Source organism: Phoca vitulina, unplaced genomic scaffold (genome assembly GCF_004348235.1).
Source record: "Phoca vitulina isolate PV1807 unplaced genomic scaffold, GSC_HSeal_1.0 scaffold15, whole genome shotgun sequence".
Classification (NCBI taxonomy): Eukaryota; Metazoa; Chordata; class Mammalia; order Carnivora; family Phocidae; genus Phoca; species Phoca vitulina.
This window is the reverse complement of record NW_022589718.1, coordinates 5197213-5223535: the sequence shown is the minus strand read 5'-3', so window position 1 is coordinate 5223535 and position 26323 is coordinate 5197213. Positions and strand designations below refer to the sequence as shown.

Sequence of the window (26323 nt, the reverse complement as noted above, 5' to 3'; positions counted from 1 at the left end):
ATAGAAGACCAAATGATGGAAAATAAAGAAGCTGAGAAAAAGAGAGATAAACAACTACTGGATCACGAGGGCAGAATTCGAGAGATAAGCGATACCATAAGATGAAACAACATTAGAATAATTGGGATCCCAGAAGAAGAAGAAAGAGAGGGGCAGAAGGTATATTGGAGCAAATTATAGCAGAGAACTTCTCTAATTTGGGGAAGGAAACAGGCATCAAAATCCAGGAAGCACAGAGAACCCCTCTCAAAATCAATAAAAATAGGTCAACACCCCGACATCTCATAGTAAAACTTACGAGTCTCAGAGACAAAGAGAAAATCCTGAAAGCAGCTTGGGACAAGAGATATGTAACCTACAATGGTAGAAACATTAGATTGGCAACAGACCTATCCACAGAGACCTGGCAGGCCAGAAAGGACTGGCATGATATATTCAGAGCACCAAATGAGAAAAATATGCAGCCAAGAATACTATATCCAGCTAGGTCATCCTTGAAAATAGAAGGAGAGATAAAAAGCTTCCAGGACAAACAAAAATACTCATGAAAGAAATTGAAGACACAAAGAAATGGAAAAACGTTCCATGCTCATGGATTGGAAGAACAAATATTGTGAAGACGTCAATGCTACCTAGAGCAATCTACACATTCAATGCAATCCCCATCAAAATACCATCCACTTTTTTCAAAGCAATGGAGCAAATAATCCTAAAATTTGTATGGAACCGGAAAAGACCCCGAATACCCAGAGGAATCTTGAAAAAGAAAAGCAAAGCTGTTGGCATCTCAATTCCGGACTTCCAGCTCTATTACAAAGCTGTCATTATCTAGACAGTATGGTACTGGCACAAAAACAGACACATAGATCAATGGAACAGAAGAGAGAGCCCAGAAATGGACCCTCAACTCTATGGTCAACTAATCTTTGACAAAGCAGGGAAGAATGTCCAATGGAAAAAAGACAGTTTCTTCAACAAATGGTGTTGGGAAAATTGGACAGCCACATGCAGAAGAATGAAACTGGACCATTTCCTTACACTACACACAAAAATAGACTCCAAATGGTTGAAAGACCTCAATGTGAGACAAGAGTCCGTCAACATCCTAAAGGAGAACACAGGCAGCAACCTCTTCGACCTCAGCCACAGCAACTTCTTCCTAGAAACATCGCCAAAGGCAGGAGAAGCAAGGGCAAAAATGAACTATTGGGACTTCATCAAGATAAAAGCTTTTCCACAGCAAAAGAAACAGTCCACAAAACCAAAAGACAACTGACAGAATGGGAGAAGATATTTGCAAATGACATCTCAGATAAAGGGCTAGTATCCAAAATCTATAAAGAACTAATCAAACTCAACACCCAAAGAACAAATGATCCAATCAAGAAATGGGCAGACGACGTGAACAGACATTTTTCCAAAGAAGACATCCAAATGGCCAATAGACACATGAAAAAGTGCTCAACATCGCTCGGCATCAGGGAAATCTAAATCAAAACCTCAATGAGATACCACCTCACACCAGTCAGAATGCCTAAAATTAACAAGTCAGGAAATGACAGATGTTGGCGGGGATGCAGAGAAAGGGGAACCCTCCTACACTGTTGGTGGGAATGCAAGCTGGTGCAGCCACTCTGGAAAACAGTATGGAGGTTCCTCAAAGAGTTGAAAATAGAGGTACCATATGATCCAGCAATTGCACTACTGGGTATTTACCCCAAAGATACAAATGTAAGGACCCGAAGGGGTACATGCACCCCGATGTTTATAGCAGCAATGTCCACAATAGCCAAACTGTGGAAAGAGCCAAGATGTCCATTAACAGATGAATGGATAAAGAAGATGTGGTGTATATACACAATGGAATATTCTGCAGCCATCAAAAGGAATGAGATCTTGCCATTTGCAACGACGTGGATAGAAGTGGAGGGGTTATGCTGAGCGAAATAAACCAATCAGAGAAAGACATGTATCATATGACGTCACGGATATGAGGAATTCTTAATCTCAGGAAACAAACTGAGGGTTGCTGGAGTGGGGGGTGGGGTGGGAGGGATGGGGTGGCTGGGTGATAGACATTGGGGAGGGTATGTGCTATGGTGAGCACTGTGAATTGTGCAAGACTGTTGAATCCCAGATCTGTACCTCTGAAACAAATAATGCAATATATGGTAAGAAAAAAAAGAAGATAGCAGGAGGGGAAGAATGAAGGGGTGGAAATCGGAGGGGGAGACGAATCATGAGAGACAATGGACTCTGAAAAACAAACTGAGGGTTCCAGAGGGGAGGGGGGTGGAAGGATGGGTTAGCCTGGTGATGGGTATTAAAGAGGGCACGCTCTGTGTGGAGCACTGGGTGTTATGCACAAACCATGAATCATGGAACACTACATCCAAAACTAATGATGTAATGTATGGTGATTAACATAACAATAAAAAATTTAAAAAATCCATGAAAAAAAAGATACTTACTGTACATCTTAGAGCAAATATTGAAAAATTATACAGAGATATAGCTAAAAAAGCCAATAAAAGATTTACTGGGTAAATATTAAACATATTCATCAACACAAAATAAGACAAGAAGGGAAGAATTGAGGAAGAAAAACAAGGTGAGATAAATAGAAACAAACAGCACAATAAGAAATTGAAATACATGCATGTTAACAATTACATTAAATGTAAATAGGCCAGACACTCTATCAAAAGGCAAAAGTTGTCAGACTAGATAAAAATCAAGAAATAATTGCACGCTATCAATAAGGGATACATTTTAACCCCAATACTCTGTATCATAGAAAATAATAGAATGGAAAAGGATATAACAAGCAAACAGTAAATACAAGGAGCTATACTGACTATATTAATACATAAAATAAAGATACAGTAATGCTTCAAAGTGAAAAAAAGGATAAATACAAAAGGAGGATATAACAATAATAAATATATAAACATTTATAAAAATACATTTATATATATATAAACACACATTAAATCTTCAAATTTTATGAAGCAATCACTGGCAGAACTAAAGGGAGAAACTGACAAAGCTATCATATTTGGAGATTTATTTCACATCTCTCAGTAACTGATAGAACAACTAGACAAAAAATCAGTAAGGATATAGAAGACCTGAACAAAACTACCTATCACCTTAATATGATGATATTTATAGGCCGCTATATTTAACAGCTTAAATATAAAAATTCAAGAGAACTTGGAATATTCATCAGGATAGAATATTTGAGGCATGAAATAAATCTCAACATATTTATTTTGTGTTGAAAATTAAATTAGAATTCAAGAATAATAAAATATCTTGAAAAGCCCCTAAATATTTGGACATTAAACTACCACTTCTAAATGACACTTGGCTCAAAGAAAAATTACAAAAGCAATTTTAGGATATATTTTTAACAGTATACAAATTTAGGGGCGCCTGGGTGGCTCAGTCGTTAAGTGTCTGCCTTCGGCTCAGGTCATGATCCCAGGGTCCTGGGATCGAGCCCCGCATCGGGCTCCCTGCTCCGCGGGAAGCCTGCTTCTCCCTCTCCCACTCTCCCCGCTTGTGTTCCCTCTCTTGCTGTGTCTCTCTCTGTCAAATAAATAAATAAAATCTTAAAAAAAAATAACAGTATACAAATTTAAACAGAACATCAAAATCAATGGGATTCAGGTAAAACAGTGTTACAAGGAATATCACTAGCTATAAATGCTTATATTGAAGAAGAAAGGTCTAAAATTATTTAGAATGCTACTTAAGGTAGCTAAAATATTAGTCTAAGTTAATTTATCTAAAGTAAAAAGAAGGAAATAATGATAAAGATAAAAGTAGAAATTAATGAGATAGAAATCAGAGAATGAAAATCAATGACAATGAAAGTCAGGGCTTTGAAAATAATCAATATACTTGATAAACCCCTTGCTGTGCTGGTGGAGAAATGAAAGAAAGAAGAAATTCCCAGTATCAGGAATGGAAGAGGGTCCATTACTTACTACACATCCTACATATTTTTAAAATAAGGAATATTAAAAACTACTTTATGTAAATGAATTTGGCAATTTAGATGAAATTGGCAAGTTTCTTAAAAGACATTATCATAACTGATGTGAGAGAAGATATCATTTGAATTTGTCTATTTGTTTACAGAATTGTACACATAAAGACTGCTGTGATCCTAGGATATGTGTAAAGAAAAAGGGTAAACAATGTGGTTCTGGGGAATGCTGCACACTAGATTGCAAGGTAAGAAGCAATCTGGTAAGAAGCAATCTATTTTATAGTAGCTCAGCATTAAATTTCTTGAAATACTTGTTTCCAAGAGATGAGAAGCATGTCAATACCCTATCAGCCCTTTGCACTGTATTATATCCAAGCACATTGGACCCCTCTTACACTTTAGTCCATTCAGTAATCTGTTATTTCCAGGACTCTCATGTACATAATGCCTGATGATTCTTCTCTCCTGACTTGAAGTCCCATCTTTATATCTTATTACAAATCTTTCTTGTACCCATTGAGATATTTCTGCAATCAACATACACCTGAAGCAACCCTCTTAAGGTCTTCTTTTCTTTTTTTTTTACTTTAAATCAATTAGCCAACATATAATATATTATTAGTTTCCGATGTAGAGTTCAGTAATTCATCAGTTGCATGCAACACCCAGGTCTTATTTTCTAACACCATACACCACATGGGGTCAAGAAGTTAGATTAGTTTTTTGTTTGTTTGTTTGTTTTTGTTAACTAAATTCTCTTCACTGTCTTCTGGTAAAGTCTGCTGTTCCTTTGCAATTCAGTTATTGTTACAATCGACCAATCCCTCTTTATTGAAAGTATTTAAAGAATTCCTGAATAATTGCCCTGTATCCAGAACAATTAACTGGAATCCTAAAGAAAAAAGAAACTCCCGAACAAGGTAAATGGCAGAAGTCCATAAGATTGGAGTAAGAATATGCTTTTATCTTTAAATTTTTTTCCCCAAACTTTATTGAGATATAATTGACATATAACATTGTGTAAGTTTAAGGTGTACAATGTAATGATTTCATATAAGTATATATTGTGAAATGATTACAATAAGGTTAATGCATACACCTCATTACATAGCAAGAACATTCAACATTTAGTAAGAAACTTTCAAGTATACAGTATATTATTAACTTTAGTCACCATGCTGTACATTAGATCCCCAGACTGATTCATTTTATGGCTGAAAATTTGTATCCTTGACCAACATCTTTCCATTTCCCCCACAGTTTTATTTATTCCTTTCTGATTTGGATGCCTTTTAATTCTTTTCTCTTACCTAATTGCTCTGGCTAGGACTTCTAGTACTATGTTACACAGGAGTGGTAAGAATGGACAACTTTGTTTTTGATCTGACAGGTAAAGATTTCAGCTTTTCACTATTGAAAATTGTTAGCTCAGGCTTGTCATATATAGCTTTTATTATATTGATATATATTTGTTCTATACACAAACTGTTGAGAGCTTTTGTCATAAAAGTGTGTCAAATTTTGTCAGATGTCTTTTCTGCATCACTTTAGAGGATTACATGAATTTTACCCCTAATTATATTAATGGGGTATATTATGTTTATTGATTCCTGTGTGTTGAATCATCCTTCCATCCAGGCATAAATCTCACTTGATCATGGTATATGATACTTTTAATGGGTTGTTGAATTTGATGTGTCAATATTTTGTTGAGAATGTTTGCATCTATATTCATCAGGGATATTGGCCTGTAAATGTCTTTTCTTGTTTCTTCCCTTATTTGTCTTTGGCATCAGGGTAAAGCGGGCATTGTAAAATGAGTTTGGGAGTGTTCCCTCCTTTTTAATTTTTGGGAGAGTTGAGAAAGATTAGCATTAATTCTTTAAATATTTCATAGAATTCACCTGTGAAACCATCTACTTCTGGTCTTTTCTTTGTTAGAAGCTTTGATAACAAATTCAGTCTCTTTACTTGTGTTTGGTTTGTTCAGGTTTTCCATTTCTTCATGATTCGGTCTTGCTAGGTTGTCTGTTTCTAGGAATTCAGCCATTTCTTCTAAAGGGTTATGTGGTTTGTAGGTGGATAATTGTTATAGTAGCCTTTTATGATACTTCATATTTCTATGGTATCAATTTTAGTGTCTCCTCTTTCTTTCATAATTTTATTTTATTGAGTCCTGTCTGTTTTTCTTGGTTAGTCTAGCTAAAGGTTTGCCATTTTGTTTATCTTTTCAAAGCTCAACCCTTGGTTTAATTGATTTTTGTCCCTATTGTTTGTCTGGTCTCTATTTCATTTATTTCTGCTCTGATCTTTGTTATTTCTTTCTTTCTACTAAGTTGGGGCTTAGTTTGTTTTCCTTTTTTAATTCTTTTAGGGATAAAGTTAGTTTATTTGAGATTTTTTTTAAGGCATTTATTGCTGTAAACTTACCTCTTAGAACTGCTTTTCCTATGTCCCTATGTTTTGGTATGTTGTTTTTTTATTTTTATTTATTTTAAGATACTTTTCTGATTTCCTTTTTTTTCTTCTTTGGTCCATTGGTTTTTCAGGAGTATGGTGTTAAATTGCATATTTTGTGAATTTTTCAGTTTTTTTCCTGAGGTTTCGTACCATTGTGTGTGGAAAAGATATGAGATATTATTTCAATTCCTTTAAATTTCATAAGACTTGCTTTGTGGACCAACATATGTTTTATCGTGGAGAATGTTCCATGTGTGCTTGAGAAGAATGTGTATTTTGTTCTGTTGGACAGAATGTTCTATATATGTCTTTAAGGTCCATTTGGTCTATAGTTTTTTTTTTTTTTTTTTTTTTTTTTTTTTATTTAAAGATTTTATTTATTTATTTGAGACAGAGAGAATGAGAGAGAGAGAGCACATGAGAGGGGAGAGGGTCAGAGGGAGAAGCAGGCTCCCCGCTGAGCAGGGAGCCCGATGTGGGACTCGATCCAGGGACTCCAGGATCATGACCCGAGCCGAAGGCAGTCGCTTAACCAACTGAGCCACCCAGGCGCCCCAATTTGGTCTATAGTTTTATTCAGGCCTGCTATTTTCTTCCTAATTTCCTTTCTGATTGATCTATCCAATGTTAATGGTAGGGTATTGAAGTCCTCTACTATTACTGAATTGCTGTCTATTTATCCCTTCAGTCTGTCAATATTTAGTTAAAATTTTAGGCACTCCAATATTTGGTGCATATATAGTTACAAGTGTTATATTCTCTTCACTTTCTTCGTGTGTGTGTGTGTGTGTGTGTGTGTGTGAGATTTGATTGGAAGTCTATTTTATCTGATTTAAGTATAGCAAACCCTGATGTCTTTTGGTTACCATTTGCATGGAATATATTTTTTACTTCCCTTTATTTTCAGCCTATGAATGTCCTTAAAGGTAAATTGAGTTTCTTGTAGCCAGCTTATTGTTAGATTTTGCTTTTTATCCATTTTCCACTCTGTTGTCTTTTGGTTAGAGAAAATCCATTTACATTTAAAGTAATTATTGATAGTTAAGAACTTTCTATTGCCATTTTGTTAATCATTTTCTGGTTTTGTTTGTTTGTTTGTTTTAGTTCTTTTTTCCCTTTAATCCTCTCTTGCTGTCTTCCTTTGTGATTTATTTTTTGTAGTGATGTGCTTTAATTTGTTTCTCTTTACCTTTTGTGTGTCTACTGTAGGTTTCTTCTTTGTGATTGTGATAAGGCTTACATAAAACATTTTATAGATATAATAGTCTATTTTTTAAGTTTTTATTTTAATTCCAGTTAGTTAACATACAGTGTTATATTAGTTTTAGGTATACAATGTAATAATTCAGTATTCTGATAGTTCCATACATCAGCCTGTGGTCATCACAGTAAGTGCACTCCTTAATTTCCATCACATATTTAACCCATCGCCCCACCCAACTCCCCTCTGGTAACCATCAGTTTGTTCTTCATAATTAAAAGTCTATTTCTTGATTTGATTCTCTCCCTTCTTTCTTTCATTTTTTTTTTACCTTTGCTTGTTTTATTTCTTAAAGTCCACATATGAGTGAAATCATATGGTATTTGTCTTTCTCTATCTGACTTATTTTGCTTAGCATTATACTCTAGCTCCATCCTTGTCATTGCAATGACAAGATTTCATTTTTTTTTTTATGGCTGAATAATATTCTATTGCATATATATATATGCCACATCTTCTTTATCCATTCATCAATCAATGGACACTTAGGCTGCTTCCATATCTTGGCTATTGTAAATAATGCTGCTATAAACATAGGGGTGCATGTATCCCTTTGAATTAGTGTTTTTATATTCTTGGGGTAAATACCCAGTATAGTGCAATTGTTGGATTGTAAGGTATTTTTATTTTTTTTAAGTTTTTAATTAAATTCCCAGTTAGTTAACATAAAGTGTAATGTTAGTTTCAGGCATACAACATAGTGATTCAATGCTTCCATACAACACCTGGTGCTCATCACAAGTGCAGTCCTTAATCCCCATCACATAATAGTCTATTTTAAGCTGATAATAACTTATCTTCAATCACATACTAAAGCTCTACATTTTTAATTCTTATTTAATTCCCCCACATTTTGTTCTATTAATATCACACTTTGCATCTTTTTATGTTGTGCATCCTTTAACAAATCATTGTAACAATTTTTACTTTATAAGACTATTTTCTGTTAACTTTTGTACTAGAGATAAAAGTATTTTGCCACCATTACAGTATTAGGGTATTCTGAATTTGAGTATATATTTACATTTACCAGTGAGTTTTGTACTTTAAATATTTTCATGAGTTAGTGTCCTTTCATTGAATTTGATGAACTCCCTGTAGTATTTTTTTTTTTTTTTGGATGATACACAAGCTTTAATCCCATCTATAATTTTATCTGATACCATAATACAATTTAGATATATTGCATAGGATGTGCCAACAATCATATTAATAACCAAATAAACTCCAGGACTTTGCTTGAGTGACCCTTTTAATGGTGAACTCCAGGTCACAACACATTAACTGTCAGTTCAACTACACCAAGGTTTGTGGAGACAATGGCTTCTGTGCCCAAGCAGGTTGCAAATCAATTTCGAATGGAACCTGGTATCACCCTGAAGGAATTCTAACTTCACACTGTTGGGGTAGTATACCAAGATGGCTTCAGAGTAGACTAACTTTACACAGCACATTTTAAAAAAGACACATTTATTCAGCATCATGATCAGACTATTACATTTAGCAATCAACAGCATGGGTGCAAAAAAAAAATCTACATTAAAATCCTTTGTTGGAATGCTTTACACTTTCCACAGAACAGAAACTAAAATAACCTATTATACAATTAGTCACAAATACAGTCCTCGAGTTTTTTGCCCATACACATGAGTATTGTCTAAAACATGTCTTCTTTGTAGCAGCTAGGCCCTGCCACCACTGTGCTTGGCCGAGTTCACAAATCTGTTGTAACCTGTAGCTTTCCTGTCACTTCTCTGGCTCTCCTCTCCTGCTAAGCTTTGTTTCCTGGCAATAATTAAAACCTCCTGCCACTGCTGTAGCTCCTGCTGCTGCTGGAACCACCATAGCCACCTTGGTTTTGTGGTTTGGCAAAGTATTGGCCTCCACCACCATAGGGGCCAGAGCTTCTGCCTCCAAAATTTCCTCCTTTCATGGGTCCAAAATTTGAGGATTAATTGTTGTAATTGCCAAAATCATTATAGCTTCTGCCACCACCAAAGTTGCTTCCATCATTACCAAATCCGTTATAGCCATCCCCACTGCCACCATATCCACTACCACCTCGACTGCCACCAAAGCCACCTTGACCACTGAAGTTCCCTCCACGACCAAAATTGTCATTCCCACCAAAACCACCTCCACGACCACCACCAAAGTTTCCAGAACCACTTCGACCTCTTTGGCTAGCTGAAGCACTAGCCATCTCTTGCTTAGAGAGGGCTTTCCTTACTTCACAGTTGTGGCCATTCACAGTATGGTATTTTTGAATGACAATCTTGTCTACAGAGTCATGGTCATCAAATGTTCAAAAGCAAAACCTCTCTTTTTGCCACTACCTCAGTCAGTCATGGTCTCGATCACTTCAATTTTCCCATACTTTTCAAAATAATCTCTTAGATGATGTTCTTCAGTGTCTTCTTTAATGCCACCAACAAAAATCTTTTTCACAGTTAAGTGGGCACCAGGTCTTTGAGAATCTTCTCTTGAGACAGCCCTCTTTGGTTCCACAACTCTTCCATCCACCTTGTGTGGCCTTGCATTCATGGCTGCATCCACCTCCTCCACAGTGGCATACGTAACAAACCCAAAGCCTCTGGAGCGCTTGGTGTTTGGATCTCTCATTACCACACAGTCTGTAAGTGTTCCCCATTGCTCAAAATGGCTCCTCAGACTCTCATCGGTTGTTTCAAAGCTCAAACCTCCGATGAAAAGCTTCCGCAGCTGTTCAGGCTCTTTGGGACACTCTGACTTAGACATGACAGTGGTGGGAGGGGAGACTTTAACGATGCCTACTCGGCGGCGTCCACGGGCAGAAAGATGTAATCTAACCAACGTATCTTCCCTGTAGTATTTCTTATAAGACAGATCTAGAGATGTTGAACTCACTTAGCTTTTATTTATCTGGGAATGTCTTTAAATCTCCTTATTTTCTGAAGGACCGTTTTGCGATGAATAGTTTTCTTATCCAACATTTTTTTTTTTTCTTTCAGCATTTTAAATTTATCATCTCACTCTCTCCTGGCTTACAAAATTTTTTGCACAGAAATCTGCTGATAACCGTATGTGGATTCCCTTATATGTAATGAGTAATTTTTATCTTCAATTTTTGTTTCAAAAGTTTTCCTTTGACTTTTAATATTTTGATTATAATTTGTCCTGGTGAATCTTAGGTTGTTCTTGCTTGAAGTCATTTTAGCTTTCTGTTCCTGTTTGTCTATACTTCTTCCAAAATTTGGGAAATTTTTTATCTATTATTCTTTAAATAATCTTTCTACTCCTTTCTCTCTTGTTTTCTCCTTCAGGGATCTCATAATATGAATTTAATTTGCTTAACGATGTCCCATAATTCATGTAGGCTTTCTTCACTCTTTTTTCTTTTTGTTCATGTAACTAGCTAATTTCAAATCAACAGTATTCCAGTTCACTTAGTATTTATTTTGAATGATTGATTCCGATGTTGAAGCCCTTTATTGAATTTCTCATTTCTGTTATTGTTTTATTCAACTTTAGGATTTCTCTTTGGTTCTTTTTGATGGTTTTTCTTTCTTTATTACTTCATTTTGTTTTTACATGTTTTCCTGATTTTGTTCAGTTGTCTATATATGTTCTCTTGCATTTCACTGAGTTTCTTTAAGATGATTATTTTGAATTTTTGTGAGGCAATTCATAGATCTCCATTTTTTGTGACTGGTTACTCTAGCTTTATTTGTTTGCTTTCATGGTGTCATAGTTGCCCGATTCTTTGTGATCCATGTAGCCTTTGATTGGTATCTGGGCATTTAAAAGAGCAAACACCTCTTCTAGTCTCTACAGAGTGGTTTCTGCAGATTAAGATCTATCAATTCCTAGGCTGATGGGATTACCTCCAGAATTGGCAGTTGCTGGGTTAGAGCCAGTTTACAAGGCTTTTGCTGAGTCTGTAGTGGGATCTGTGGTTGTTGGGCTTGTACCCGGAGCTTGGGTGGGTATGGATCCTGTTTGGTTCCTATATGGGATTGCCTCAAGTACCTCGTTCTGTAGGGTGACAGTAGGACAAAGATCTGCTTCAGGGCCCACAACTGGATGTTTTGACAGCATCCTGTTACCCATTGTGTGGATGGGTGTGACTCCCACTAAGTTCCTAGGAGGGCTCTTGCCAGATCACTGGGTCAGTCTCTTTGTGGTCAGGGATGGCTCTGACCATGGCTTTGAATGGCTAGAACTGTGTTCCTCTGCTGTTTCAGGGTCCACAACCAAGATTGAGATCTGAGGACCTGGCTCTGGGGGCACAGATGGGCATGTCTCCTGCCAGATCCCTGAGTGGGCTGGACAGCTCTTGACTGGAGCCAAGTATAGGAGTTTTTCAGGATCTCTGGGAGTACAGACAGGAGTGTCTCCCAACAGGTCCTTTTGTTGGCAGGACTCTTAGGGGATTGAGGCTGGGAGGGGGCTAGCACATAATATTGGGCCCTTTTTGGACTCCCAACCATAAGTGAGAGAGTTTCCTGCAAAGTCCCAGGACTGGAAGGACTGCTTGGGGACTGGGACTGGGAGGGAGGCTGGAGCTGATTATGGGGCCCATTCTGAATCTTTGGTGAAGATGGGAGTGTCTCCTCTCAAAAACCCGTACCAGCAGGATGGTTTTCAGGCTGCTGCTGGTAGGGGCTGGAGCTCAGTCACATGACCCTTTCAAAATAGTCTAAGTTTGTTGTGCTTACCTCCTGGTACTCCTGGACCACAGCTGATTCATGGGCCATTTCAGGGTCTACATCTGGAACTAAGGTCCTTGTGCCTCTTACTCATGCATGGGTAGATGCGACTCCTCCTGGGTTCCTTGGCATGTGATGCTTATAGTAGGATCATTGCCACATGGGGCTGAGACAAGTCCTTGGGTATGGAGCTATTTCTGGGTCTTTAGTTGGGTCAGGAAGTAGCTGCCTGGGTGAGGGCCTGCCTTTTCAATTTAGCTTTCCTCAGTCCTAGAGTTCACCTGGGTTTCAGTGTCTCCTACTTCGATCCCAGAGCTTTGCTGAAGGCACTTTTGTCTGTGGACTGCTGTTAAGTATTGTTGCTGAGGGAAAATATGAGTAGGGGATTCTTATTTTGCCATCTTGTGACATCGTTCTTTGGATGTGCTTTTAAAATTAAGTTGTAGGATCCAGAAGCAATTTCAGGAAACTGTCATTCTCAAAAAATTACAAGGGTTGACCTCTTTGAATTAAGACAATGTCATAAGAAGGGAACTGAACATAATAAAGTTAATGGTGTATGAAATAAGCAATGATTACAGATAAACTAAATTTGCAATTTAAGCATGAAATCAATGCTAATCTTAGTGGATACCCAAATTTCTGTCCCTTAAACTAGTCATAGAGTTGGAAGACAAATATTAAGAAGATAGAGTCAAATGTAAGGATTAGAGCAGAAGGAAAAATAGAGAAAAAGAAAGATAGGACTGAAAACACAGTCCTATCTTTAAGTTTTCTTAATATCAAAGAAAATTGATGTAATTCAGTTTAATGTGGCAGGTAGACATCACTCTACTTTACTCATATCCTTAAAACTAATGTACAGCAACAATGTGTGGAGAAAACAACAACCAAAATATACAAATAAAAACTCAGTGAAATTTGGATGAAATAAAAGGTTGACATTAGAAACAGATACTCATTTACAGTTTATTTGCAGCTTGAAATTGTTTATCCACTCACTAATTCAGAAAATATTTTATCCCATCCTGAGGGGTATTACAGAGGATTAATCTTTAAACAAACAAATATTTAAAAGATAATTTCAGATAGTGATATGTGATTTAAAAATAAAATAGGGCTGGGGTGCCTGGGTGCCTCAGGTGGTTGAGTCTGCCTTCAGCTCAGGTCATGATCTCAGAGTCCTGGGATCAAGCCCAGCGTCGGGCTCCCTGTTCAGTGGAGAGCCTGCTTCTGCTTGTCCCTCTCCCTCTACTGCTCCCCCTGCTGTTCTCTCTCTCTCTTTCTGTCAAATAAATAAAGTCTTAAAAAAAATAAAAATAAAATAGGGCAAAAGAATAAAGACTGAGTGAGGGTGTATTTTAGTCAGGGTAAACAAGGAATAGCTCTCTAAGGGATGACATTTGATCTAATACCTCAGTGACAAGTAGAAGTATTGGTATAGATGATTCAAACAAAAGACAAGTAATAAAAAGATTCTGAGAATGGGAAATGAATAAAGAAAGAAAAATGGCTCCTTATGTTCTTACAATTTAATGACTGATAGAGAAAGAAATAGTGTATTGGACCTAGTTTTTGTGACTTTTCAGAATTGTTCATCCATGCTTTTCTGCTCATTGCTACTGATTAAAAGACAAAAGTGCCTAATGAACATTCATTTCCAAAATATGGCTTCTTTGTTAAAAATGCCAATTCAAACCATAGTAGGTAAGGTAATTATTATACATTTTTCTAGAACATGGTTGACAAATCAGACATTTTACAAACTGGCTTCTGTTTTAACGACAATTAAAAAAACCTCTGGTAAATACCTTTGTGAAAATGAAGAATTCACATACAATACGGTTAGTTTACCACCTGATTTGCTATAGTACATGGTCTCCTGGACTGAGTCTATGTGACTACCCAGATATGCTTGGCCATGGTTTTCTGCTCAATCCAAACGACAGATTGTTTGAAATGCAATGTTTCATATGCTCTTTCTGGAGACAGCAACTACATATCTTTGGTAAAACTTTGGCCAGCTTATTAATGCACCAACCATCTTGTATTTGTTTTGCTTTGATCTCCCCAAGCTCCCAAACCTTAATGAAGCATTAGGATATAAGTTTTGCTTCAAGCTCCGGTTTTTGGAGAACCCATACTATGACAGACAGGGTGGCAGGCAAGAGTCAGATTCTATAAGGCAATGTTATATATTACTATTATTGCATAATATATTACCCCCCAAATTAAAATTCACATTTCCCCTCACAGTTTCTGTGGGTCAGGAATCTGAGTGTAGCTTTGCTGGGTCTTCTGGCTCACGGTTTCCCACAACCAGACTAAAAATCATCATTGATATAGAATACTTCTACCACACTGTCAAACAACTTAACCAAATTGACATTAATGAACATTCCACCCAGCAACAGCAGAATATACAGTATTTATAAGCATGCATGGAATATCTTTGAGGATGGACCATATGCTAGGGTACAAAATTAGTCTTAGTATATTTTAAAAGACTGAAATCATATAAAGTATATTCTCCGATATCAATAAAATAAAATTAAAAATCAACAAATGAAGGAAATTTAATAAATCTACAAATATTAGAAATTAAATAACACATTTATCAATAATCAATGTATCAAAGAAGAAATCACAAGAAGTTTAGAAATACTTTGAACTGAGTGAAAACTAAAAAACAAAACATGGCATAAAGGCAAAGCAATGTTTAGAGGGAAATTTTTACTTGTAGATAACCTATATTAGAAAATAAGAAATAAATCAATAATCTAGGCTTGTACCTTAAAAGTCTATAAACAGAAGAACAAATTAAATCCAAGGCAAATATAAGGAAGAAAATAAAGGTTGAGAGGAAATCAGAGGAACCAAAATTTGTTCTTTAAAAAAATCAATAAAAATGGATAAACTTTACCTAGACTAAGAAAGAGAGGTTTTACAGAAATGAAAGGGGAGAATCAATACTGACCTTACATAATTTAAAAGAATATAAGGAAATCTACTAAACTACCATATCCAGCAAATTAGACAACTTAGATAAAATAGGAAGACACAAATTACCAAAACTGACTTAAGAAAAAATAGAAAATCTGAATGGACAAGTAAAGAAATTGAATTAGTAACTTAAAATCTTTCCACAAAGAAAAGCTCAGGTCTAGATGGCTTTATTGTTGAATTCTATCAAACATTTAAAAAAGAAACACCAATATTCCACAATCTCTTTCAGAAAATATGAGAAAAAAAACCCTTTAAACTCATTCTATGAGGATAGTATCACCTGAATACCAAAGACATCACAAGAAAACTAGAGAAAAACTATACCTTATTAATATGGATACAAAAATTCTAAAAAAGTTACATGCAGAATCCAGAAACATGTGAAAAGGATAATCTACCATGACCAAGAGGGATTTATCTCAGTAATATAAGGTTGGTTTAATTAATATAACACACCATATTAATCAAATGAAGGAAAACACATGATAATCTCAAAAGATGCAGAAAAAGGACCCACTCATTATAAAATTACTAACAAATTAGAAATAGGAAGGATCACAACCTGATAGAGAGCATCTATAAAAAATCTAGAGCTAACATACTAATGATGAAAGTCTGAGTCCTTTCCCCCTAAAATCAGAAACAAAGCAAGGAGGTACGTTCTCATCACTTCTATTAAACATTGTACTAGAGATTCTAAAAAGTACAATTAAGTAAGAAGAAGAAGTAAAGGCATCAAATTTGGAAGGGAAGAAAGTACAACTAACTCTCCTTATTTGCAGATGACATGATCCTGTATGTAAATAATCCTAAAGAATCTACTAAAAATACCTTTTAAATAAATGAGTTAATGAAAGTCACAGGATACCAAAAATACCTTTGAAATAAATGAGTTAGTCACAGGACACAAATATGAACTGTATTTCTATATAATAGAAGTGAACAATCTGAAAATGAAATTAGGAAAACAATTTCATTCATAATGTCATCGAAAAGTACTTTGGAACACATTTAATAAAAGAAATGTAAAACATATACACTTAACAAAACACTGCTGAGAAAAAAGAACATCTAAATAAATGGTAAAATGTTCCAAGTGAAGGGACTGGAAAACCGTATTGTTAAGGCAGCAATTCTCCTCTTTGTCAGAGGTCCCCAGTACTATCCCCAGGTTTGTTTGTTTGTTTGTTTGTTTGTTTATAAGATTTTATTTATTCATTTGAGAGAGAGAGAGCATGAGCTGGGGGGAGAGGCAGAGGAAGAAGCTGACTCCCCACTGAGCAGGGAACTGATCCTAGGACTCGATCATGACTTGAACTGAAGGCAGATAGATGCTTAACCATCTGAGCCACCCAGGCACCCCCTATCCCCAGGTTTAATGACTCAGTAGGAGGACTCACAGCATTCAGCATATAGCATACTCATCACTATGCTTTATTGCAGCAAAAAAATACAAAGCAAAATCAGCAAAGGATATCTTTCCATTTATTTGTGTCCTCATGAATTTTTCATCAGTGTTTTATATTTTTCAGTATCCAGGTCTTATAACTCCTTGATTAAATTTATTCCTAAGAATTTTATTCTTTTTGCTGATGTTGTAAATGGGATTTTTTTTTCTTAATTTCTTTTGTAGATAGCACATTTTTAGTATGAAGATACACAACTGATTTTTATATTTTTATTTTGTATCTTGCAACTTTACTGAATTCACTTATTATTTTTAATCGTTTTTTGGTAGAGTCTTTAGAGTTTCCTATATATAGGATAATATCATCTGCAGAGACAACCTGACTACTCCTTTTCCAATTTGGATGCCTTTTCTTTTTCTTGCCTAATTGTTCTGGCTTGGACTTCCAGTACTAAGTTGAATAAGAGTTGTGAGAGAGGGCACCCTTGTCTTAGCTAAGGGCTTGTCATATGGTCCTTATTATGTTGAGGTACATTCCTTCTAAGTTGTTGATAGTTTTTAATCATGAAAATACGTTGAATTATGTCAAATGTTTTTTTTCTGCATCTAGTGAGATGATCATTTTTTTAAATTTAAATTCAATTAGCCAACATATAATACATCATATTATTTTTAATCCTTCACTTTGTTAATGTGATGTATCACATTTATTAGATTGCATATGTTCAAACATCCTTGAATTTAGTGATAAATCTTAATTGATCATGATGTATGATCCTTTTAATGTGCTGTTGAAATTGGTTTGCTAGTATTTTATTGAGAATTATTGTATTTATGTTCATCAGGCCTGTTCATCAGGTCAAAATTACATTAGCATATAGTTTTCTTTTCTTCTGGTACTTTGGTCTGACTGTGGTATTAGGATAATTCTGACCTCATAAAATGAGTTTGGAAGTTTTTCTTCCTATTCAGTTTTTTGGAAGAGATTGAAAAGGATTAGCATTAAGTATTCCTTAAGTGTTTGGTAGCATTCATCTGTGAAGCCATCTGATCCTGGGATTTTCTATGTTGGGAGGTTTTTAACTGATAACTAATTTGATCTCTTTATTCATTATTGGTTTGTTCAGATTTTTCTATTTTTTTTTTTCATGATTCAATTGATAGGTCATTTCTAGGAATTTATCCCTTCTAAGTTATATGATTTTATATATATATATATATATAGTAGTCTCTTATGATCTTTTGCATTTCTGTGATATCTGTTGTAATGTCACCTCTTTCATTTATAATTTCTTTGAGTCTTCTCTGTTTTTTCTTAGTTTAGCAAAAGGTTTATCAATTTTATCTTTACAAAACCCAGCTCAGTTTCACTGATGTTTTCTATTGTTTTTCTCATCTCTATTTTATTTATTTCTGTTTAAACTTTATTTCTTTTCTTCTGGTAACTTTGAGCTTAGTTTGTTCTTTTTCTAGTTCCTTGAGATGTTAAGAAGATCTTCCTTCTTTTTATTGTAGGTGTTTGTCACTATAAATATTCCTTTCAGAATTGCATTTAATGCATTCCTTAATTTTTTAATTGTTAGATTTCAATTTTTCATTTGTCTTGAGATATTTTTTTGATTCCCTTTGATTTCTACTTTAATACATTGTTCAGGAGTGTGTTGTTTAATTTCCACATATTTGTGAATTTTCACTATTGATTTCCAGTTTAACATCATTATGATTAGAAAAAATTCTTGATATAATTTCGGTCTTCTTAAATTTGTTAAGGCTTGTTTTTTTTTTGTCTAACCTATGATCTACCTTGGAGAACGTTCCTTGTGTGCTTGAGGAGAATTTGTATTCTGCTGCTGTTGGATGGAACATTCTGTATGTGTTTGTTAGGTCCATTAGGTCTATGCCCACTGTTCTGGTATAGATTTTTCTTTTTGGATGATCTAGCCAATACTGAAAGTAGAGTGATGAAGTCACCTACTCTCTTTAATTCTGTAAATATTTGTATATTTAGGTATTCTGATGTTGGGTGCATATATATTTGCAATTGTTATATCGTCTTAATGAGTTGACCTCTTTATCATTATATAATAACTTTCTCTATCTCTTGTGACCATTTTTGACTTAAAGTCTATTTTGTATGACATAAATGTAGCCCTCCCTGCTCTGTATGATTGCCATTTGCATGAGCTATTTTTTCTATCTCTTCACTTTCAGTTTGTGTGTCCTAAAGACTTAAGTGGGTCTCTTGTATGTAGCATATAGTTTGATCTTGTTTTTAATTAATCTGCTTACTCTGTGTCTTTTGGTTATGATTCATTTACTTTTAAAGTAATTATAGATAAGGGAGGATTTGCTATTGCCATATTAATTGTTTTTTGTTTGTTTTGTTGTTTTTATCCTGTTTTTCCTCTTTTAATGTCTTACTTTGTGATTTGATGATTTTTCTGTGGTGGTATGCTTTGATTAATTTTCTTTATATTTTGTATATTCACTACAGGTATTTGTGTGTGTGTGTGTCTGTATGTGATTACCACAAGGCTTACACAAGACATTTTATAGTTATAACAGTCTATTTTAAAGTGATAACAACTAACTTTGATCTCATACAAAAAAATCCCCTCCCATTTTATGCTATTGATGTCATATATACATCCTTTTATATTGCATATCCATGAACAAATTATTATAGCTATAGTTATTTTTAATACTTTTATCTTTTAACTTTTATACTAGAGTTAAAAGTGATTTATGCACCAACTATTACAGTAGTGGGAGTATTCTGAATTTAGCTATAACTTACTTTTACCAGTGATTTTTATACTTTTGTGTTTTCATATTGTGAATTAGAATTTTTTCATTTCTACTTGAAGAACTCTCTTTAGCATTTTTTTGTAAGACATGTATAGTGATGATGAACTTCCTTAGATTTGTTTATCTGGGAAAGTCTCATCTCTTTTTCATTACTGAATGATAGCTTTATTGGATATAGTATTCTTTTCTTTTTTTGAAGATTTATTTCATTTATTTTAGAGAGAGAGAGAGAGAGAGCATGTGCACGCACACTTGGTGGGGGAGGGGCAGCAGAAGAGGGACAGAGAGAGAGAGAATCTCAAGCAGATTCCCCGCTGACCTCAGAGCCTGACACAGGGCTCCATCTCATGACCCTTGAGGTCATGACCTGAGCTGAAATCAAGAGTTGGACGCCTAACCGACTGAGCTGCCCAGGCATGCCTGGATATAGTATTCTTGGTTAGTAGTTGTTTTTTTTCAGCACTTTGAAAATATTATCCCATTTTCTCCTGACCTGCAAGGTTTCTGCTGAGTAATCTGCTTATAATCCTATATGGTTTCTTTTGTATGTGATGAGTTGCTTTTCTCTTACTACTTTCAAAATTCTCTGTCACTGACTTTTGACAATTTATTTGTAATGTGTCTTTTGAAGAATTCTTTTGGCTTTATGTACATTTTCCTCTCTAGATTTGGCAAATTGTCATTATATCTTTAAATAAACTTTCTGCCCATTTCTCTCACTGCTTTTTCTGGGACTCCCCTAACACATATGTTATTTCTTTTGATGTGTCCTGTAAGTACCATAAGCTTTCTTTAATCTTTTTCTTTTTATTCTTCTAACTGGATAATTTTAAATAATTGCCCTTGAGTTCACTATTTCTTCTGCTTGATCAGCTGTGCCCTTGAAGCTTTTCAATGGAATTTTTCAGTTCAGTCATTGTATTCTTCAGATTAGAATTTCTGTTTGGTTCTTTTGTTTTAAATAATTTCTTTGTGAAACTTCTCATTTTGTTCATCTATCATTTTCCTGATTTTGTTTATTTGTCTATCTGTGCTCTCTTGTCTGAGCTTAAGGTGATTATTTTTAATTTTTTGTCAGACACTTTGTACATTTCCATTTCTTTCATTTGTCTTCCACAAGAGCTCGATTTTATTCCTTTATTGGCATCATGTTGCCTTGATTCTTTATGTTTCTGCGTTCACATTTGAAGAAGAGCTATCTCTTCCAATGTTTACTAACTGGCCTTGAGAGAGAAAGAAGCCAGTCACCAGTCAGCCCAGCTAGAGTTTTGGGTATCTCTCAAACCTTTTTTATGGGTGTGCTTGTTCCACTCCTCTTCTGGGGTTGTTCCACACCTCCTGGGGCGGAGGGGGCGGAGATTAGGACTGTACACCTTCTCTCAATTCCAGAAAGCCAGTCTGGCTACGGAGAGCCTCTCATAAATTTTCCCTGAGGCAGTGCCCTAAAGTTTTCAAGGTTGTGCAGTTCAGCAGAGTCAAGCCAGCTGTTGATATCCGTGTTGTCTGCAGGATTGTGCCCATTTGTTGGAGGCTCATGTGTGCCATCTGCTGGGGAATTTGGGGTTCTGGCTACAGGGTGTGAGTATGCTGGGGTTAGCTCGTTGTGCGGGTACTCAGATGAGGCTGGTGTGGTGGTCAGAGGCAATAAATTAACCCACCCATTCCTTATTTAGTTGTGTAAAGGAACATAGTCCTGACAATGAATTGCACCTTACATGTACAGACTGACAGTCTTGGCAAGAATAAAAATGAATTACAAATAAAATAAAAAACACACACAAAAAGATTTTAGGAGAAAACACTCAGTAAAAGGGAATCATCCATTTTTAAGCTTTAGGGCCATTTTGGAATTAGGGAACCAAGTAAAGAAACATGAACACCTCTTAATAGAGGAGCAAGTAGGATGATAAAACTTTGTTCAAAGAGCATTTGAGGGACTGGGTATTTATAAGTATTGAAAAAGAAGTTGGGTGAAAGAATCCAATCTGAAAAGGTTACACACTGATTTCAAATATATGACATTCTGGAAAAGGACTGTAAAAAGGTCAGTGGTTGCCAGGAACTGAAGGGGAGATGAATAAGCAGAACATGAAGGATTTTTAGGGCAGTGAAAATACTCAGTATGATACCATAACAATAGAAACATGCCCTTATACATATGTTTAAGTCCATGAAATGTATGAGAAAGAACTTTCATGTAAACTATGGACTTTGACTTATTATGATGTATCATGTAAGTTCATCAATTGTAACAAATGTACCACTCCAGGTGGAGATGTTGATAAGAGAGGAGGCTTTGTATGTGTGGCCAAGGGTTATATGGGAAATCTCTGTACTTACACTTCATATTTTCTGTGACCCTTAAACTGCTACAAACAATAGTCAAAACAATAGAAGAAATTAGAATGAGTGTAATATTGCCATTTATACATATTTATAAAAGGAAGCATATTTTAAAGAAACTGATATTAATACTTTTTCATTATACTTATATGTATTTTCCTTTAGAAGTAATTTTGATCATTGGTTTTGATTTGAATGTTAACTACTTAAGCTTGGGTGACTCAAGTATTATGTTTGTCTTCCCACCCATCACTTGAAGAATTTGTGTCAGAATTGTAAAATACAGCAAATACTTGTTGACAACATGGAAAAAATGTATACAGAAAACCTATTTTGGGGGGTGGTGAATGTTATAGAAGTTGGGCCTCTAGGACCTTTGAAAGCTAGAACAAATTTGATTTAGTTTGCATAGGATAGCCATGAGGAATTGGGGTTTAGGCTGAGGAAAGTGTTTGCAGTGATGATATTTGGAAGTTTGTTGGCAAAGACAGGTATACAGAAAGCAAATCCTGGAAGGAATTAGCTAGAGGAAGTACTGAAGAGATCAGAGATGTATAATTGGGGAAGTTATTTTTTATAGTTGTTTGGAATGGATATGTGAAATAAACCTTTTCTTGTGTGTCCTTAAATTACCTTAACAAATCTATGTTTATGATGTGTATTTATTATTTTGTAAATGGTTGCTGATTTCTGCTTGAAGGGACAGCATATGGAGAAACCAAAGGATGTCCACACAAGCGTAGCCATGATGGGTTGAAAGTAATTTTTTGAAGTGATTTTTATATTAATTGCTTAGGTTTAGTTTTTGTCTTTTTTTTATAATTATGGTAGTCTATTTATCTTTGAATTTCTCACTTCTCTTACCCACTCTTTTATCCACAGTAAATTTAATTATTTAAATTTCTATGCAATGCTTAAGTAGCTAACAAGATTTAATTTTCTCCTTGCTCTTAGCAACTTAGAAAAAAAATGAAAAATTAAAGCCTGAAGGGAAAGAAAAGTTGAGTATCATTGCTGCATAATCTTATATTCCTTTTTCCCTTCTAGCTAAAGCCACTTGGTATACAGTGTAGGAAATCTTTGGACGAATGCGATTTCCCTGAATATTGCGATGGGGTTTCCTCACACTGTGTGCCTGACACTTATGCACGTGATGGACAAAGTTGTGATTCAGGTGATGCCTTCTGTTATGGAGGACGATGTCGGATACATAGCAAACAGTGTAAAGATTTGATTGGAGGAGGTAATGACCAAAACTTTCTTCTTAGTTCCTAAATTCTGATTATTCTAAGCTTTGTTATTCAATTCTATAGGACAAAATGTAAATATAATTTGTTAATGAGTGAAGTCTTGCCCCTTGGTGTAAAAAGAAATAAAATTTTCTTGATTCTGAAAAAAAAAAACAACCCTTAATTTATATGGAATTCTTGTTTGCAAAGGAAGAAACCTCAAGTGGAAATGCAGCTTCTCAGAAGATTATATAGAATTGGTGGTGGTGGGGTTTAGTTTAGGCTCAAATGAAACAAGGTTTTTACTAGAACAAAGCAGAACTAATAACTAATTGTGTGTATTTCAAGTGTGGGTCTATTCAAAGGGGCTTACTCATGAGTGAGTGCTTCAGTTTATGACCTGTCTAGTTCACTTTGATAGTTTCCTGTAAATGTGTAGGTCATTAGCTTCATTGAAATACACAATTTCCTGAACATACACAGTTCATGTTCTTTGAGAGAGTAAAATGTTTTATTCTCAGTCCTCCCTTTAAGTCTTCCTTAGCGAGGTCATATGTATTGTGTACCTACCTAAGTATTATGTAAATCTATATGAATGACAGGAATTGAAGGAAGAGATGAGGTAGAGGCTTGGGTGATATTATAATTTTGTTCTGCTTTTCTATAGGAATCATAGTTGTGTTATCTGGCAAGATAATGGTGACATTAGTATTTAAAACGTAATTGAGATGCAAACAAAGAAATGGCCAGTAAAATTAGGAGAAACAGAAAATTACTTCAGATCTATGATTCAGTGTTTCCCTTAGTAAAATCAGGAAACTAAATTTCAGTTCTAGTTAGATAAATTTAGATCCATATAGTGGGATATCAACTACATATCCCCCAAGTTATTTATCTTGTTTATTGTTTCTTTAGTATTAGCAGTGATTTTGAGTGATTTAAAGCTCTCTGTGAGAACTACAGATATTTAAGTACAATAGTCTTCTCCCAAAGTATTACAAATTTCTTGGAGATAAGTATAATATCTAAAGCATCTTGATTTTGAAGAAATATTTCTCCAATCCTAGTGATTACTTGTGTTAATGCATTTAGGACATGATAAGTCTGGGCCTGACTATCAATTAGGTTTTGTATTTATTTTTGAAAAACAATCACATTTTGTGAGCCTCCGGCAGAGCTTGGGGGCAAAAGGAAATTGAAAGTTTTGGAGCTGAAAAATTTTCCTCAACCATAACTGTGTTTCAATCCAAATTAACTAAAATTCTTTGACTAGGTCATCTGTGATCTGCCATGGACACTGGTTAACCAGAAAGGTCTTGAGTAGGGCTTAATAGAATTCTTTTTTTTTTTTTTAAGATTTTATTTATTTATTTGACAGAGAGACACACAGCGAGAGAGGGAACACAAGCAGCGGGAGTGGGAGAGGGAGAAGCAGGCTTCCTGAGGAGCAGGGAGCCCGATGCAGAGCTCAATCCCAGGACCCTGGGATCCTGACCCGAGCCGAAGGCAGATGCTTAACGACTGAGCCACCCAGGCACCCTGGGCTTAATAGAATTCTGAAGGCATTAGCTTTCCAAGATAAGAATGATATATGATTTATAGGCAACAGCCAATAAAGTCTTATTCACAGACCTAACACAAATCATTATGTGCCACTAAATTATTAGTTTCTGACCAAAATATGCTTATGGGGTAAAATGTGTGTCCTTTTCTAAATTCCTTAGCAAATTTTGTTTTTGTAGAAGTCTAGCTCCTATGGTATGCTCTTCAGTGTTACTTTTGCATATGCAGAAACTTAATATTTAGGTATAATATAAAATGATGTTAAAGTTTTAGCATCATTTAGTTTGTGGAGATGTTTATCCTCTAAAAGGTAGGAGGTCTCACTAGTTGTAAAGTCACATACATTATTAGGAGTATTTGTCTCCAAATGAAGTCGTGTAGCACCTAAAGGAATGTGCATACAAACCCAACAATCACATCAGGGTCTCTCAATGTCAACATTATTGATATTTTAGGCCAGATAATTCTTTGTTGTGAGAGGTGGGAATAGTGTATTGTAGTACATTCTGTGCATTATAGTACATTCAGCAGTATTCATGGCCTTTGCCTACTAGACACAATGCCTGCAGACATTTTTGGTTTTTGCAACTGGGGCAGGACTGTTACTGGCTTCTAGAAGGTAAAAGTCAGGGATGCTGCTAAACATTCTACAATACACAGAACAGTTCCTACAACAGAGTTACCTGGCCCAAAACAAGGGGCCATCTTATTAATTGCTCTCTGGCTGTTTTATAGTTTCATTGGGAGAAAATATTTATGAATCATGTATCTGATAAGAAATTAATATCCAGAATATATGGAAAACTCCTAAAATTCAACAAGAAACAAATAGTCCAATTCAAAAATGGGCAAAGAACTTGAATAGACATTTCTCCAAATAAGATAAAGAAGCTCACCTTTACTAATCATTAGGGAAATATAAATCAAAACCACAGTTTCACACTCATTAGGATGGCTACAAAAACAACAACAACAACAACAACACAAAACTCCAACAAGGATGGGTGAGTATATAGAGAAATCAGAACCCTTGTGCACTATTGGTGGGATGTAAAATGATACAAGCTGCTGTGAAAAATAGATGATTGTTCTTCTAAAATTAGAAATAGAATTACTATATGATCCAGCATTCCTACTTCTGAGACTATAACCAAAAGAATTGAAAGCAGTGTCTGGAAGAGATATTTGTACACCCATGTTCATAGCAGCATTATTGAGAATAGCTAAAATTTGGAAGCAACACAAGTGTCCATCAATAGATGTATGGAAAAAGAAAAATGTGGTATATACAAACAAACAATGGAATTTTATTCTACATTAAAAAGGATAGAAATTTTGCAATATTATACACATGGATGAATCTTGAGGACAATTTTGCTAAGTGGAATAGCCAGTCACAAAAACACAAATACTCTGTGAGGTACCTAACATAGTCAAAATCATAGATGTAGAAAGTATAATGGTATTTGCCAGGGACTTGGGAGGAGGAGGAATGGAGAGTTATTGTTTAATAAGTATAGAGTTTCAATTTTACAAGATGAAAAGTTATGAATGGAT

At 35.2% G+C, this 26323-nt stretch overlaps 1 protein-coding gene and 1 pseudogene across 1 annotated transcript in view; one reads left to right on the top strand and one right to left on the bottom strand.

The window, feature by feature from the left end:
* Nucleotides 1-26323, top strand: part of LOC116637818 (disintegrin and metalloproteinase domain-containing protein 5-like) — a 168614-nt gene that overhangs the window by 68231 nt on the left and 74060 nt on the right. The window contains exons 13-14 of the mRNA XM_032413358.1: nt 4150-4245; nt 23022-23217. Of these exons, the coding sequence (XP_032269249.1) occupies nt 4150-4245; nt 23022-23217 (292 nt within the window). The remainder of the gene's footprint in view (nt 1-4149; nt 4246-23021; nt 23218-26323) is intronic.
* Nucleotides 9433-13521, bottom strand: LOC116637819 (annotated as a pseudogene).